The sequence below is a fragment of the Candoia aspera genome, chromosome 7 (assembly GCF_035149785.1).
Source record: "Candoia aspera isolate rCanAsp1 chromosome 7, rCanAsp1.hap2, whole genome shotgun sequence".
NCBI lineage: Eukaryota > Metazoa > Chordata > Lepidosauria > Squamata > Boidae > Candoia > Candoia aspera.
This window is the reverse complement of record NC_086159.1, coordinates 40,889,048-40,902,122: the sequence shown is the minus strand read 5'-3', so window position 1 is coordinate 40,902,122 and position 13,075 is coordinate 40,889,048. Positions and strand designations below refer to the sequence as shown.

The 13,075-nt window shown below is 35.0% G+C and overlaps 1 protein-coding gene across 1 annotated transcript in view; it reads left to right on the top strand.

The window, feature by feature from the left end:
• The window catches only part of TMTC2 (transmembrane O-mannosyltransferase targeting cadherins 2), a 233,267-nt gene extending 220,422 nt beyond the window's left edge, over positions 1-12,845 (top strand). Inside the window, exon 12 of the mRNA XM_063308986.1 lies at positions 9,290-12,845. Within this exon, the coding sequence (XP_063165056.1) occupies positions 9,290-9,469 (180 nt within the window). The 3' untranslated portion in view covers positions 9,470-12,845. The remainder of the gene's footprint in view (positions 1-9,289) is intronic.
• The last annotated feature ends 230 nt before the right edge of the window (positions 12,846-13,075 follow it).

Sequence of the window (13,075 nt, the reverse complement as noted above, 5' to 3'; positions counted from 1 at the left end):
CTGGGAGAGAATGACTAGCCGCAAAGCACCCAGTAACAATGCTTAGCTAAAAATAGATTTAAATCTCCCTGATCCTAGTCCAACAGCTTAACTGCTACTCCATACCTGCTCTCACCTTCACCTTCTATGGCGGCGGAGAGAGATGGCCTTGCATAAAGGAGGAACTAAAACACCCAGGAAAAATGGAAGGCTTTATTCACAAAGGTGGATCATACTGGCCAGCAACAGGGTCACCTGGAGAATACATTATCATAAGGTCAGGCCCAACTTCAGACAAAGAAGTAACTATAAACATGTTCATTAAAGTGGATCATAACATAGATCTCTGAGGCCAGGAATTTCAAACACTTCTCCCTAGCTATTTCTCTTGGTCAGATGCTGCCTAAACTGGTCAGCTTCCATTAGGTGTGGGACATTATATAGTCATGAGTGATGAAGTAGTCTAGTCTAGTGAGCTTTAGTATAAGAAGCTGGGAAGGTCTGTTATCACATTGTATTTTGCCTAGGTAGTAAAAATTCTTTTGTCAGAGAGAGTGAGTCAGTGCCATGTTTAAAAAAATGTATGTTGCAGATTGAAAAAAAATGAGTGGGAAGAGAATTACTCCAGATACACATCAATGGAATCCAGAGAGAGGTGTAAATCTGGGGCATGAGAATGACAGTCCCCTGTCTAGCCCGATTCTCAGATAGCTTTCATTACTGGCAGTGCAGTTTCCTCATGTACTTACAATAAATGAATAGGAGAAGCCAATGATGGAACTAACTCATGGTGGAAATCTTGTCGCAATTGAAAAGAGATAAATTGCCATGTAACTGATAGGAATAGGTATGTTTGATTAGACTGACTTGAACTCACTGGTATAGTGTAAATGAGCCTATTACTGGCAGGTTATATTGTATTGGATGAATCTAACATCTGATGCAATGTCTTACTTGAGGCACAAGGAAAACATTGAAACATCAGAAATATTGTAACCTAAAATTGTCAAAAAGAGCTCATAATGCAGATACTGTAAAATGGTTGTGTAGCACTTATTGGACATATTGGTCATAATTATATGTAATCATCCATCCCATATATGTGCATTGCCAGTGGTTCCTGGCATCAAATATAAAATATTGCAGAACTTTTAAAACTGCCTTTGACTTGGATTATACAGTAATTCTGATACAATATAAACTATAAGTATATGTAAAGAGAGATTTACTATCTAATAAATGCAACAGAGGTCTAGAAGTGCCAGTGATTAAATTATGTTTCAGGCATGAAAATATACAGCTTGACTCCCATAAATAAAAATTCAGTTATTTGAATATGCTTATATTTTCCATTTGGTAAAACCATTCTGCACAATAATATATGCAGAATAATTCTGAAAATATTTGGGCTAAAGAACCAGGGAAGTTTAATTGTAAGCCATTTGTGAGGTCTGGAACACATATGTACTTTTATATATTCTAAAAATATATAACTACAACATTTAAAAGATGAGTCTTTAGGAAGTTAGATTATACCAATTAAATAATATTTCAAATGTTCAGCTTGCTTTCCCTGAACATTTGAACAAATGAAAGAATAATTGTTGAGGGTTTTTTCCCCACTGTGTATTAAGCTCTTGATATATAGCTATTGAAAAAAAATGTAGAACCCAGTCTTAGTCCTTGGGGTGGGGGGTCCATATTATCACATATAATTTAATAGCCCAAAATTGGGCATTCATATTTCATCTTTGTTTTAAACAGTAAATAAAACTCTATTGAAATGTAAATGTCAGATACCACTCTCATACTTTAAAGCAAGTTCAGAAAATGATGTCTGAAACGAAGTCTATACTATGAAGGCAGATCCCTTGCATTAAGCAGGGAAACTATCCTCCAAGTGTCTGATAGACTCCAATTTGTTTCCAGGTTGAGCTAGTTCCTCTCTCTGTTGTACTTAACATTGGATGGATGGATAATTGGATGGATAATTCTTGGAAGAAGTCTGGTATATGCTTGTGTATGGAAGATTTAATTTTTCCCTCTGTAGTATGCTTTGCAAAAGAAGAAAAAAATGACCTTTTTAAATATGAATAAAGAAGAACTGACTTTGCTGACCTTCTCTATCTGCAAGCTGCAGTGTCCTATAGCAGCTTATCCTGCAATTCTTAATTAGACAGGTACATAACAAGGCAAATAATCCTTTAGCTAACTACCTGTATATCCTAAGCTGTTTAAATCATTAAAGGATAAAACTAACACTTTAAATTGAGTCAGAGAGTAACTGACTGTTGATCTTTCAGTGTTAGAATGATATGATTGCAATTCTCTGCACCAAGTAACAGCCTAGGCAGTATATTTTCTGCCAGTGGAAACTTCCAGCACTCTTTGTAGAATGCACTGCTGTTGCCTTCAAACATACATTGATTATCTTTTTTTTTTTTGCTTCAGGTACAACTCATTTAAGAATTGTGATAGGTATAACAATTTCTTTTTAATATAATTTTATTAAGTATTAAGTACAATAGTAAAAACTAATACACACTAAACTTAGAGAAAGAGAATGGAAAGAAAGAAGAAAAAGTGCAGCAAAAAAGAAAGAAAATATGAGAAAGAAAAAGAAAAGAAATATATAAAGTGACTTCCAATCCTTATCACAAGTATAAACAAATTTAATAACTCTTCACCCCCTATAAGGTTAAACAGATATGTCTTCATTCCATATTCCATCCCTTATCTATAAGCAATTCCATAAAACATTAACTTTTCAATCCTAGTGTCAACAAAAAGTCCATAAAGGATTGTCAGAGCATTGCAAAAAAAATAAAAAATAAATCTAAAATCGTTGTGATTGACTCAGATAGACAAGATATAATAGTGTGCTGAATGTGTTAATATTGCAGGATTTTTTTTTTATCATTCCAAGTAACTTTTTATAATAACTCAAAAGAAAATAGTCCTAAAACAAAAACTGGTGTAAACAGCTGAGTGCAGGATTCTGTTATAAAGAGTGTCTTTCTTTTGTATGATTTTCTATTATTTAAAGTTGGAGCTTTCTCCCTCAGAGGAAATTCATATATTCAAGTTGCTTAAGTGGTATCAGCAAGAACCTGAAGGGCAACTCCATATCCATATCTATTGTGAAAGTGGCACATTGGGGTCTGTCAAAAAGTAAAATGCCAACTCCAAAGTGATTCAGCAGTACACAGTTCTTTTTAGCAATAAAAAATACTGTGTTGACATTTTGATTGCTTTCGAAAATAGCACGTTTCAGCCTGGCAGTGACAGCAGAAATAAAAGTTCAAGTAAAAATTCTTACCATCACCACAGGAGGATGGAAAGGCCTGACAGCACATTTAACATGGTCATTGGCAAGATGAAGTAGAGCCACCCTGAGTCGTTTTCACGCTTAATGATGCACCCTGGAGATAAATCTTTTTCATTTTCTCTTTTATTATTTCATGCCTCTTTATCAAGCTACTGTATATGTTTTCAATTAGCAAGGTCAAGCCTTCATCAGAGATTGGTTAAGAAGAGAGAGCTGTCCTAATATTAAAGCTGAAATATTTGGATACCATGTTTTCAGAGCATTATATCTCTTTCAGCAACAAAAGCCCTATGGCTGTTCTTTTTAAAAAAATAGGCACAATGAATGAAGAAAACAACACTTTGAGCTGGCTTGAGGAGTCAGGCAATTTAACCTCACTGAAATTACCTCTGTAAGTGTGTATCTGTATGTACATTGCCATGTTGATTATATCACCCAACAAATGAATGCAGCTGTTTAAAACCTGTAGCTGAACAAGTTTTTGAGTATTGGAGAAGAGCCTGCTACGAATGGGAGATGAAAGAAAAAAGGGGCCTGATAAATCATAATTTTTCATTCTTTGCTAGCAATGAGCTATTAGGCTATGCATTCAGTGCCCTTCCAATCTACCTACCAAAGTATGAATGATTATATGAACACACAGATGCATAGAATTAGATAATTTGTTTGGTATTCAAAACCTACACACTTTCATGAAGTCAACATTCCTTTTCAAATGTAGAGCTGTTGCTGTGGCTTAACATTTTTTGAGGTAGGATAGTTTAGTCCAAAATAATTCTTGAATTTCTTTTAAGGAGATTCAGAGATGATAGCCAAGTAGACAGTGTGTTGCATCCATAGTTTCTATATTTAGATTGCTTCCATGATATATTTGCATCAAATATATGTTGGCCTCAATGCCAGTTCTTCTGTCTGCCTCTACCAGCAATCAATGCTAAATATCCTGAAGGACATCTTCCTAGCCAGTGTACTAGATAGACCTTTTATAGGTAATGTGAAGACACTCTTTTTACTTACATTGTAATCACCAAAGTTTATCTTGAGATAGCAACATCAACTAATTCAACTTCGGTCCTTAGTCTTACACTCTGATTTCACTGTGCGAAAACAACAAGACAGCTGTCACATCCTTTGGCTTCATGACAACCTGTTAAAATTCCTTGTTAGCTCCTGTCCCAATGCAAGCCAATTACTAATGGACAACCAGTTTTAAGCTTGTTCGCCAAAGAACCTTATGACAGAAATATGCTAATGACTTTTTTCTTCTGTGGGACGGCAGCTTTGATTGTTTGCAGTGGAATTTCTAAAACCCCAAGGATAGTATGAATTGGCATATAAAATGGCAGGCAGATGAAGTATAAATTTTATAGCAAAAATACCTTTAAATTCATGTTAGGATGTTGTCAGCAAATAAAGATAAAAATAAGTCATATAGAGTACTACATTGACTTGAAACTGCATTATATTAATTGAAACTTGACGGATTAGTACATATTATGATAGTGGCAATATCAACTTAGTTACTCATTTTGGTAAAGAAGTTTTTGAAGAAATTGGAAAGATTGCTCAGCAATCTTTTATCATTATGATGGTGCATAGATTTAATATAGCAGAACAGTGGATACTATTTTTTGAATCAATGTTATTAAAAGTGTGAGAAATAGGATTAACTGAAAAATTAAGGAAATAGCAAATAGTTATGAAAAATCCTTCAGTTAACAATTATTATATTCAAATTTGGTCCCAGTTTCTGAAGTATATCAACAAAGTGATTCTCCATTTATTCTACTATTTTTTAACAGAAATATGTTTGTTCATTTGTTAAATTTACTGACTCAAGGCCAGCTTTCAATAAGATATACAGCTGTGCTTGTCAAAGTGTGCATATTGGTATCTATAGGAACAGATACAGAATTTGATAAAAGAAAATATGTTAAATATGGCTATTTAAAATTCCATATCTATCCTTAAGATTAGAAATATATTTCTATATACTTCCAAACTGTATATTTTCCAGTGGAACACAGAGGAGGTAGGGTGTTTATTTTTTGATGTTGTTAGGATGTTTTAGCCTTATTATATTGCTTATTGATATATTTTGTTTAAATAAAAACAATAGCAGAGGTGAATACGGTTAAAGAGTATATTTAAATAATGGAAGAGATGGTAAGTGTAACAGAAACAGAAAGGGCAAATATCTAGAGCCAGGGGATGGGGATAAGGAACTTTTCTAGTAGAATTTACACAAAATGATTATCATGAGCAGGATTGTGTCTTCACAAAAGGGCAGTTGTGTACAAAACATTGATTTAACAGAAGGTAAGCATATGAGATTAATCCCTGAGCTGTGCCAGTACTCCAGTTACCACTTTTCTGGGCAGATGGACAGGTTTTCAAACAAAAAGTGTGTTGTGGTCATGCATCATTTTTATTTTTAAAGATGCCAATAGAATGTTGAGGAACCGTGGAGTCCCCTGTTGGGGGGAGATGGGCGGTGATATAAATTTAAATAATAAATAATAAATAAATAAAGGTGTTAGAGTAGAAGCTGCCATCAGCATGCCTACTTCCCATTTAAAATCATTCTCATCTGAAACAAAATCAGTTTGGGCAGGAAACTTGGGGGGAAGTAAAAAGTATCTGCAGGCACTAGACCCCACACAGGCCCTAGATTGCCTACCATGAAATAAAGGATAATGCATATAGGAAGAATATCACTAAGAAAAGAAAAAGGGAAATGACAAAAAATGTGAGGCAAGGCCAAAAAGAACAAGAAAAACAACTCTGATTTCAGAAGATTCCTGAAAGATGGTCCTTTCTACTATTGTCAAACTGAATAATAAAAAAAAATGCTCTTTTGCTATTTGTAGTCTTTTAACTACCTTCCTTTTTTCTTACTTTACAATACTGCTATATGAATTAGGCATATTCATATATGCCTAATATATGAATATGCCTAATTCATATATGCAGATTTCCATGATGACATACTAACTTTTGACCCAACTCTAATTTGATTGCAACCGTAGCAAAATATCAGTGACTGGGTCATAGTGATGAACCTACCATCATGATACCCTTCTTTGCTAACATTGCAACCTTTGTAGCAAGATCATACGTCTCTAGAGGCTGGGCAAACGATTACATAGGGACCACCCTAATAACTGTATAATTCCCCCAAAGGCTGTAAAAGAATTATATTAAAAGCTTAATAAAACTGCAGCTGGTTCCTTTTGAAGTAAGAACTCTGTCTCCAAGAGGAAATGAATGAAGAGGATGTCTTTTGTTTCATGTGGCCAGGGTGTCATTTGTTCTATGGCTGGGAGGAATCCCAAATTACTGGGCCAGTAGCTAATGCACTGAAAATCATTTTCATCTGTCTTTGATAAAATACAGTATGTATAAAGAAAATAGCTGAATTCATTTTCAGGTGGCAGCGCACAACTGCTTCTAGGATAAGCAGGAAGGTTTTTTTACAGTCCTTTATCCTTTGCAGGCCTCAAACCACAATTGGCCTGCCATGAACAACATCTAGCAGTTGGCTGAGCAGCACCCTCTAGACGAGGTGCCATTTTCCTGCCTTCATCTGGGCATGGCATAAGCCGGGGAGGGCAGCATTTTCATTGCAGGTGTGAAAGTACTGAAGGCAAGAGCAGAGTTTAATCTTTATAATGTATTTATTTATCATATTTTTATCACTGCCCATCTCCCCCACATTAATCTTTATAATGTAGTATTTGGACTAAACAGGCAGATAGCTTGGATTGGACAAGTCTGAAGAGTTCCCTATTTCTAACACCCCTTTGTTTATAACAGACGTAGATCTGGATAGTTACATTATTGCTGGAAACATTTAAGCATTGAGCAGAGAGAGAAGCGGAAAGCATCAGTGATTTTGAAAGTGTGTATTTTGTGAAGGGTAGCATAATATTTCCTTTTATTTGATACCACATGCCCAGCATTCTTCAGTAGGTTTGAGAGTTTGGAAAATAATTATTCTTCAGTTTCAGTAAAGGCATTCCTTAGTGATGCTGGATATCATGAACTGCTATAGAACAGAAGAACAACAGAAAGCATTTTGTACAAAGCAGAATCATCACATCAGGAGGCACATGCATTGATTTTGTAAAACCAAGCAAGTGAAGGCCTTACTGTACTCTGTGAAACATGAAAAGGAAATATGAAAGATAACAGACAGTAACTACTTTACAGCAGGAGCAATCAGCCTCTTGGTGCCCAATAATCACACTTACAATATATTTAACAGCCAGTGGTAGTACTAAGCAAAACTATGATGTCATTGTGGGTGAAGCCTACAAGACTGATGAGAAAAACTGTTTCAAATTGCCAGGAAACACTAATTATTTTTTAATTTACAGTAGTAATAACCTAGGGGGTGTGGTAGCTCAGTGGTTAAGATGCCAGGCTTGTCAACCGGAAGGTTGCAAGTTCGGCAGTTCGAGACCCGAGTGCCATGTGACAGAGTGAGCTCTTGCACTCTCCCCAGCTCCTGCCAACCTAGCAATTCGAAAGCATGCAAATGCGAGTAGATAAATAGGTACCGCATCGGCGGGAAGGTAACAGCGTTTCCGTGATTGTCATGCTGGCCACACGACGCGGAAGTGTCCTTAGACAACGCTGGCTCTTCGGCCATGGAAACGGAGATGAGCACCGCCCCCTAGTGTGTCATTAGACATGACTAAACAGGAATCTTTACCTTTTTTAAATAATAACCTTCAGTAGGCTTAGTGATGTAGTAGTTGTTACCATTCCCATAACTAAAAACTCCATTCCTTTTGTTAGAAAGTATCGAAATGAATGTTATATCCGAATAAATTAATTTGCTCCTGACAGTTTCTCTCCTCGTATTGTATAACTTCCTGACTAGTTTCTATTATTTTACTGGGAACATTACTTTGATTTAACATACATCCACTTGAAACTGCCCCACTTTTCTTGTCTCAAAATCCCTTAAATCCCTCTATGAACAATAGATAATGTTGCCTCCAGAACATTTCCAGAACACCTATAGCATGCTGTCGTATCATTCATCTAGGAAGGTTGAAGCACTACCAAGTTACCAGATACTGGAATGATGCAAAGTAGAAAGCTTATTTCAAATATGAGAGGAAGTACTGGAAGTGCTGTCCTTTTCTAGGATCCTCTACTAAGCATTTCTAGAAGTTTTGATGATGCAGTAGCAGCAGTATTCAGCATCACTGGTGAATACCATAACTGAAACTGAAGAAATGTTTTTACAAATGCTGGACACAAAACATGCAGCTGTTATGAAAGCATCAGAACTTCAACATAACCTTTTGCCTGCTACCAAGCTAGCTGCATTGGTACAATCAGGTAACATATTATTTACATTCAAATTTATATTTAACCTGTTTTCTTGAACTGAACACAACATGCTTTCTTGATAACATCATTATTCAGAGCTAGCAGTGATGATAATCAAGGTATTGTATATGGTATCAGAATAAAATAACTTACACATTTATTTATTTATTTCATCATACTGAATTCTAATTCCTTCTCAAGATTGGGGTTGCTATAGAACCAAAACCTAAAATGGGTATTTTAGTGATCTAGCATATTTAGTGATCTACTTGGAATATAAAGAATGAAACCAATTTGCTTCATCTAATCTTATCTTCCAGTTTTCCTCATCCAGTAAGAAGAAAACAAAAAAGGCTCTGTGGGGTGAGGACCAGGAGCCCTATTACCTGTGGTTTACACATTAGAGGAGTTAATGTTCTCCATGTGAACACTTCAGCTGCAAAGTGTGCTGTGCAACTGATCAAACCATTCCTTACTTACCACTCATGTTTCTTCCAGTTGCTTAATTGTTTCCATAAAAGTAGCCTACAAAAACATACGGGAGTAATTTTGCTACTTAGATGCAAGCTCTTAGACGAAGAAAGAGGCAAAATAAACTCATGTTTTCTCCATGCTTTTTCTTTTCTTTTTTTCCAGTACCCAGCTGCCTTAATGAATTTGGGAGCTATTCTTCATCTCAATGGCAAACTTTTGGAGGCTGAAGCAAACTATCTCCATGCCCTTCAGTTTAAACCGGATGATGTCATCACACAATCAAATCTCCGCAAACTCTGGAATATTATGGAAAAACAAGGCTTAAGAACAACCAAAACATAATGCAGGGGTTTTTTTTAAGTTTGGGGTTTTTTTTGCAAAGAATTTAGAAAAAAATAAAATTAAAATCCAAAATAATTTTTGGAGCACTGTTTTGTTGAGTGCTCTTGCTGACTAGGCTGTAACTGTCAAAGGTTGTAATTGCTGCTAGGAGAACCTACAGGGCTACATTTTGATGTTTCAAATTGAAAATGAGAAAGAGGTAGAATCTTTTTGATAAGTTTCATGAAAAACTTAATGATTATTGCCAAAAGCCAGAAAATGGCAAGAAAACCTGAAACTGGAGCACCTGAAAGGGACCCACTTTAGCACGTTCACTAGGGCATACTGGTCATTCTCACCTTGGTCATTTTTATGTGGTTTCTGGTAGAAAAGTCATGTTGGCCTATTGAGCATCCATCATTAGAATAGAATAACTATTCTAAGAATTTAGAAGAGGATAAAGACTGGCTTAAATTATTGTCTTAGGCTGTAATTCATTAAATGTATACTAAAACTAAATGTGTTTGCTATTTGTCTTGATGTCGTATAACTCCACAGGCCTGCCTACTGAGCTAGTTCACGTACTAGCTCAACCATTTGAAAAAGATTTGAAAGATGTGATTTCATGTCTAATCTTTACTGGCAAATGCATATTGTTAACCTGTTTGGCTGGCTGGCTGGCTGGGAATTATCCTCTGAAAGTGGTAGAAGTAGGCAACAATAAAGGAGACTTGGAATGTAGAATTAGCCATACACAATAGAACTATTCCAGTGAATGAAGAATTAAGGCAAATGTTCATCAGCTTTCTGTAACCTAATATATTGTAGAGCCTGAATGGTCAATTAATTTTGAAAGGACACCAGGTTGCTGAACCTTTACTATAAATGCTTCTATTTTTGCTTTGCCCATGTCAAAAGTGGGAGTGGTCTGGGTTTTGTCACAGAAGCTATCCACTGGGGAGGAGAGCTGAACCTTGCTCTCTACTTCAACTTTGTTATGCTATGTTGCTTTAACTAGCTTGCCTTACTTCCATGATCAGATCAGAGTTAAACTGGAGAACTGTGTCCATAGTAATGAAATGTAAAATATGGATGTAGTTTTGCTCTTATCAACAAGTGTACCTTTTTAAAAAAAAAATCCATTTATGTACACACATTTTAGATATGAACTGGGTAGACATATGAAGAAGAAACATGAATTATTTGCCCTTTAATACATTGAAAGCAAAAGATAGAACAGTGTAGGTGAACATGTTACAAACATTGTTTTTTTAAAATATGCAAACACCTGTAGCATGATTGCATCTGTACATACTGTAGATTTTACAGATTGAATGTATGATGCATCAAGGCACACGCAAAGCAAACTTACTGTAAACCACTCAGAGTCACTCTTTGAGTGAGATGGGCAGTGACAAAATTTGAAATATAAATAAAATAAACTTATATCTCCATTAAACTGATACCCAGCTTTTCTAATGTATATTTTCCCTGGATTAACAACAAATTTCTAGGCATGAAGTTGGTGAATACATTTTTGAAATGTTAGCAGTGGGATTTGCCATCAGTGTGTAAAAAATAAACTATTGTGCTACCAAGAAACTGAAAGCGTTTAATACTTTAACATATAGTGAATACGCAGGGTGTTATGTTAGACCAAAAGGGATTATGTGACTGACATTAGTTGCCAATTATTTTGCATTTATTTAACTTTATTTATAGATGAAGAAAAAATGTGTGCAGATTCTAACCCAATTCTGTATCCCCATTCTTTTCTTTGGTTTAATATTTCAGCTTATTTAGCATAATTATTATGATCTGCCTAAAAGCATTTAAAAACTAGATCATTTACCAATTCCCTTATTATTAGCTAGACAAATTACACTTTAATTACAAAATGGCATATATTCCGAACAGTCATTTTTTACACCGATATGACATAGGCCAAGCACCAAAGAGCTAATGTAGATACATCCAAGGGCTTGCCATTGGCCAGCTTAATTTTTCATCTATGAACCATATAGCCAATTCTAAGTTCATATTTAAAGCCATTTCCAACTAAAATGGGAAGCACTGGGTGGTTTTTCAGAAATGGAGAGCTAATCATGTGATCCTTTGCATCCTAGCCTTATATCCTGGAGCATTCATGGATTGAAGGTTAGGTGTCTCTAAGAATCCTCCATGTGTTAAAAAAAGAGTATTTGTATTGAATATCATTCCATTGTTAGTACTTTGGAATTAATGCATTGTTGAAACTCCTTATTTGCCAACTGCAGCAAGTAGTCATTAGCTAGGATTCCACAACTGTTACTAGTCTTCTGGGTGCTTTTCATGATGTGTTTTTAAATGTTTAAAGAATGTATTGGTGTTTAGAAGGAAACAGGAACACGTTTATTCTGTGCATTTTAGTCACCCCAGCTTTCTATGTAGACCTATTAAGGAACAATGGGCTATCTTCTCAGTATAACCACAATTTATGACATCCTTGGTGATACTCTGAGCTTGCTTGATTCTCCATTAGGGGCACCATTGTTATTGTTAGGCACCACCTCCTAATTTCTATTTTATTGCATTAGCCTATTTTATTTTAGAGCTTTGTGCGGATGAGTGACCTTTCCATTTTTTCCTTCCAGGTGCAATCCCAGAAACTGTTTTATGGGACAGACAAAACTAAAATTTTAACCAATGACATTCACTGTTATGTATTCAGATGCAATGGTAGCTTCAGTCTATTTAACTAAACAATGTAATGCCACATTTTCTCAGATCTGTAAAACCAAATGCTGTATTAACTATGAAGATTGAACTTTTAGCATCATCCTATGCATGTATACTCAAGAGTAAATCCCATTAAATTCAGTGGGTCTAACCCCATGAAACTCTGCATAGGATAACAACATAACTGTGTAACTATAACATTATGAAATGTTGTTAAATTTCAGTATCAGATGTAAGGTCAACTTTCTGGTTGTAACATTTCACTTTTTATTATAGCATCTCCTTCTTATGTTTTTCTCTTTATTCATAATTACATTTCTTATACACTAGATTTTCACAAAGTTATATGGTAGTTTTGCTTGTCTCAAATTGAACAATGACAAATTGTTTAAAATAAAATAATGTTTTTCCATGCATTTTCAGTATAGGGTTAGGCTTTATATCTCTCAATTTTCAAATAAGTTTAAAATGTTGTCTCTGCTCAGGGATTTGTGGTGGATATTGCAGACAGTGCTTAAAAATAAGAGCACAAATTTACTAAATTAAATTTTTATTTTTTGAGAAAACGTATTTGTATAAATTATCAAGATTTGTAGGGTTTCCTTTTTGTAGAAATAATTGTTTATGTGCCAGATAAGAAAATCCACTTTGTTTTCAGTAATAAATGATTGATAACAAATGTACTGAATTTGCTGTCATCTCTTATTATCAGCATTTGATTAATATTAATTGGATATACATTAACTTTCACAATAACAAAGTAATAGCAATTTTATTTTTATGTGAGATATATTACTGACAATGGCTGAATTGACATACTTTATTAAACTGTAATATGGTTGATTTTATTTTAGTTTATAATGATATATGAACCCAGCCAGGTTATAAACTATTTTATGTAATTTATAA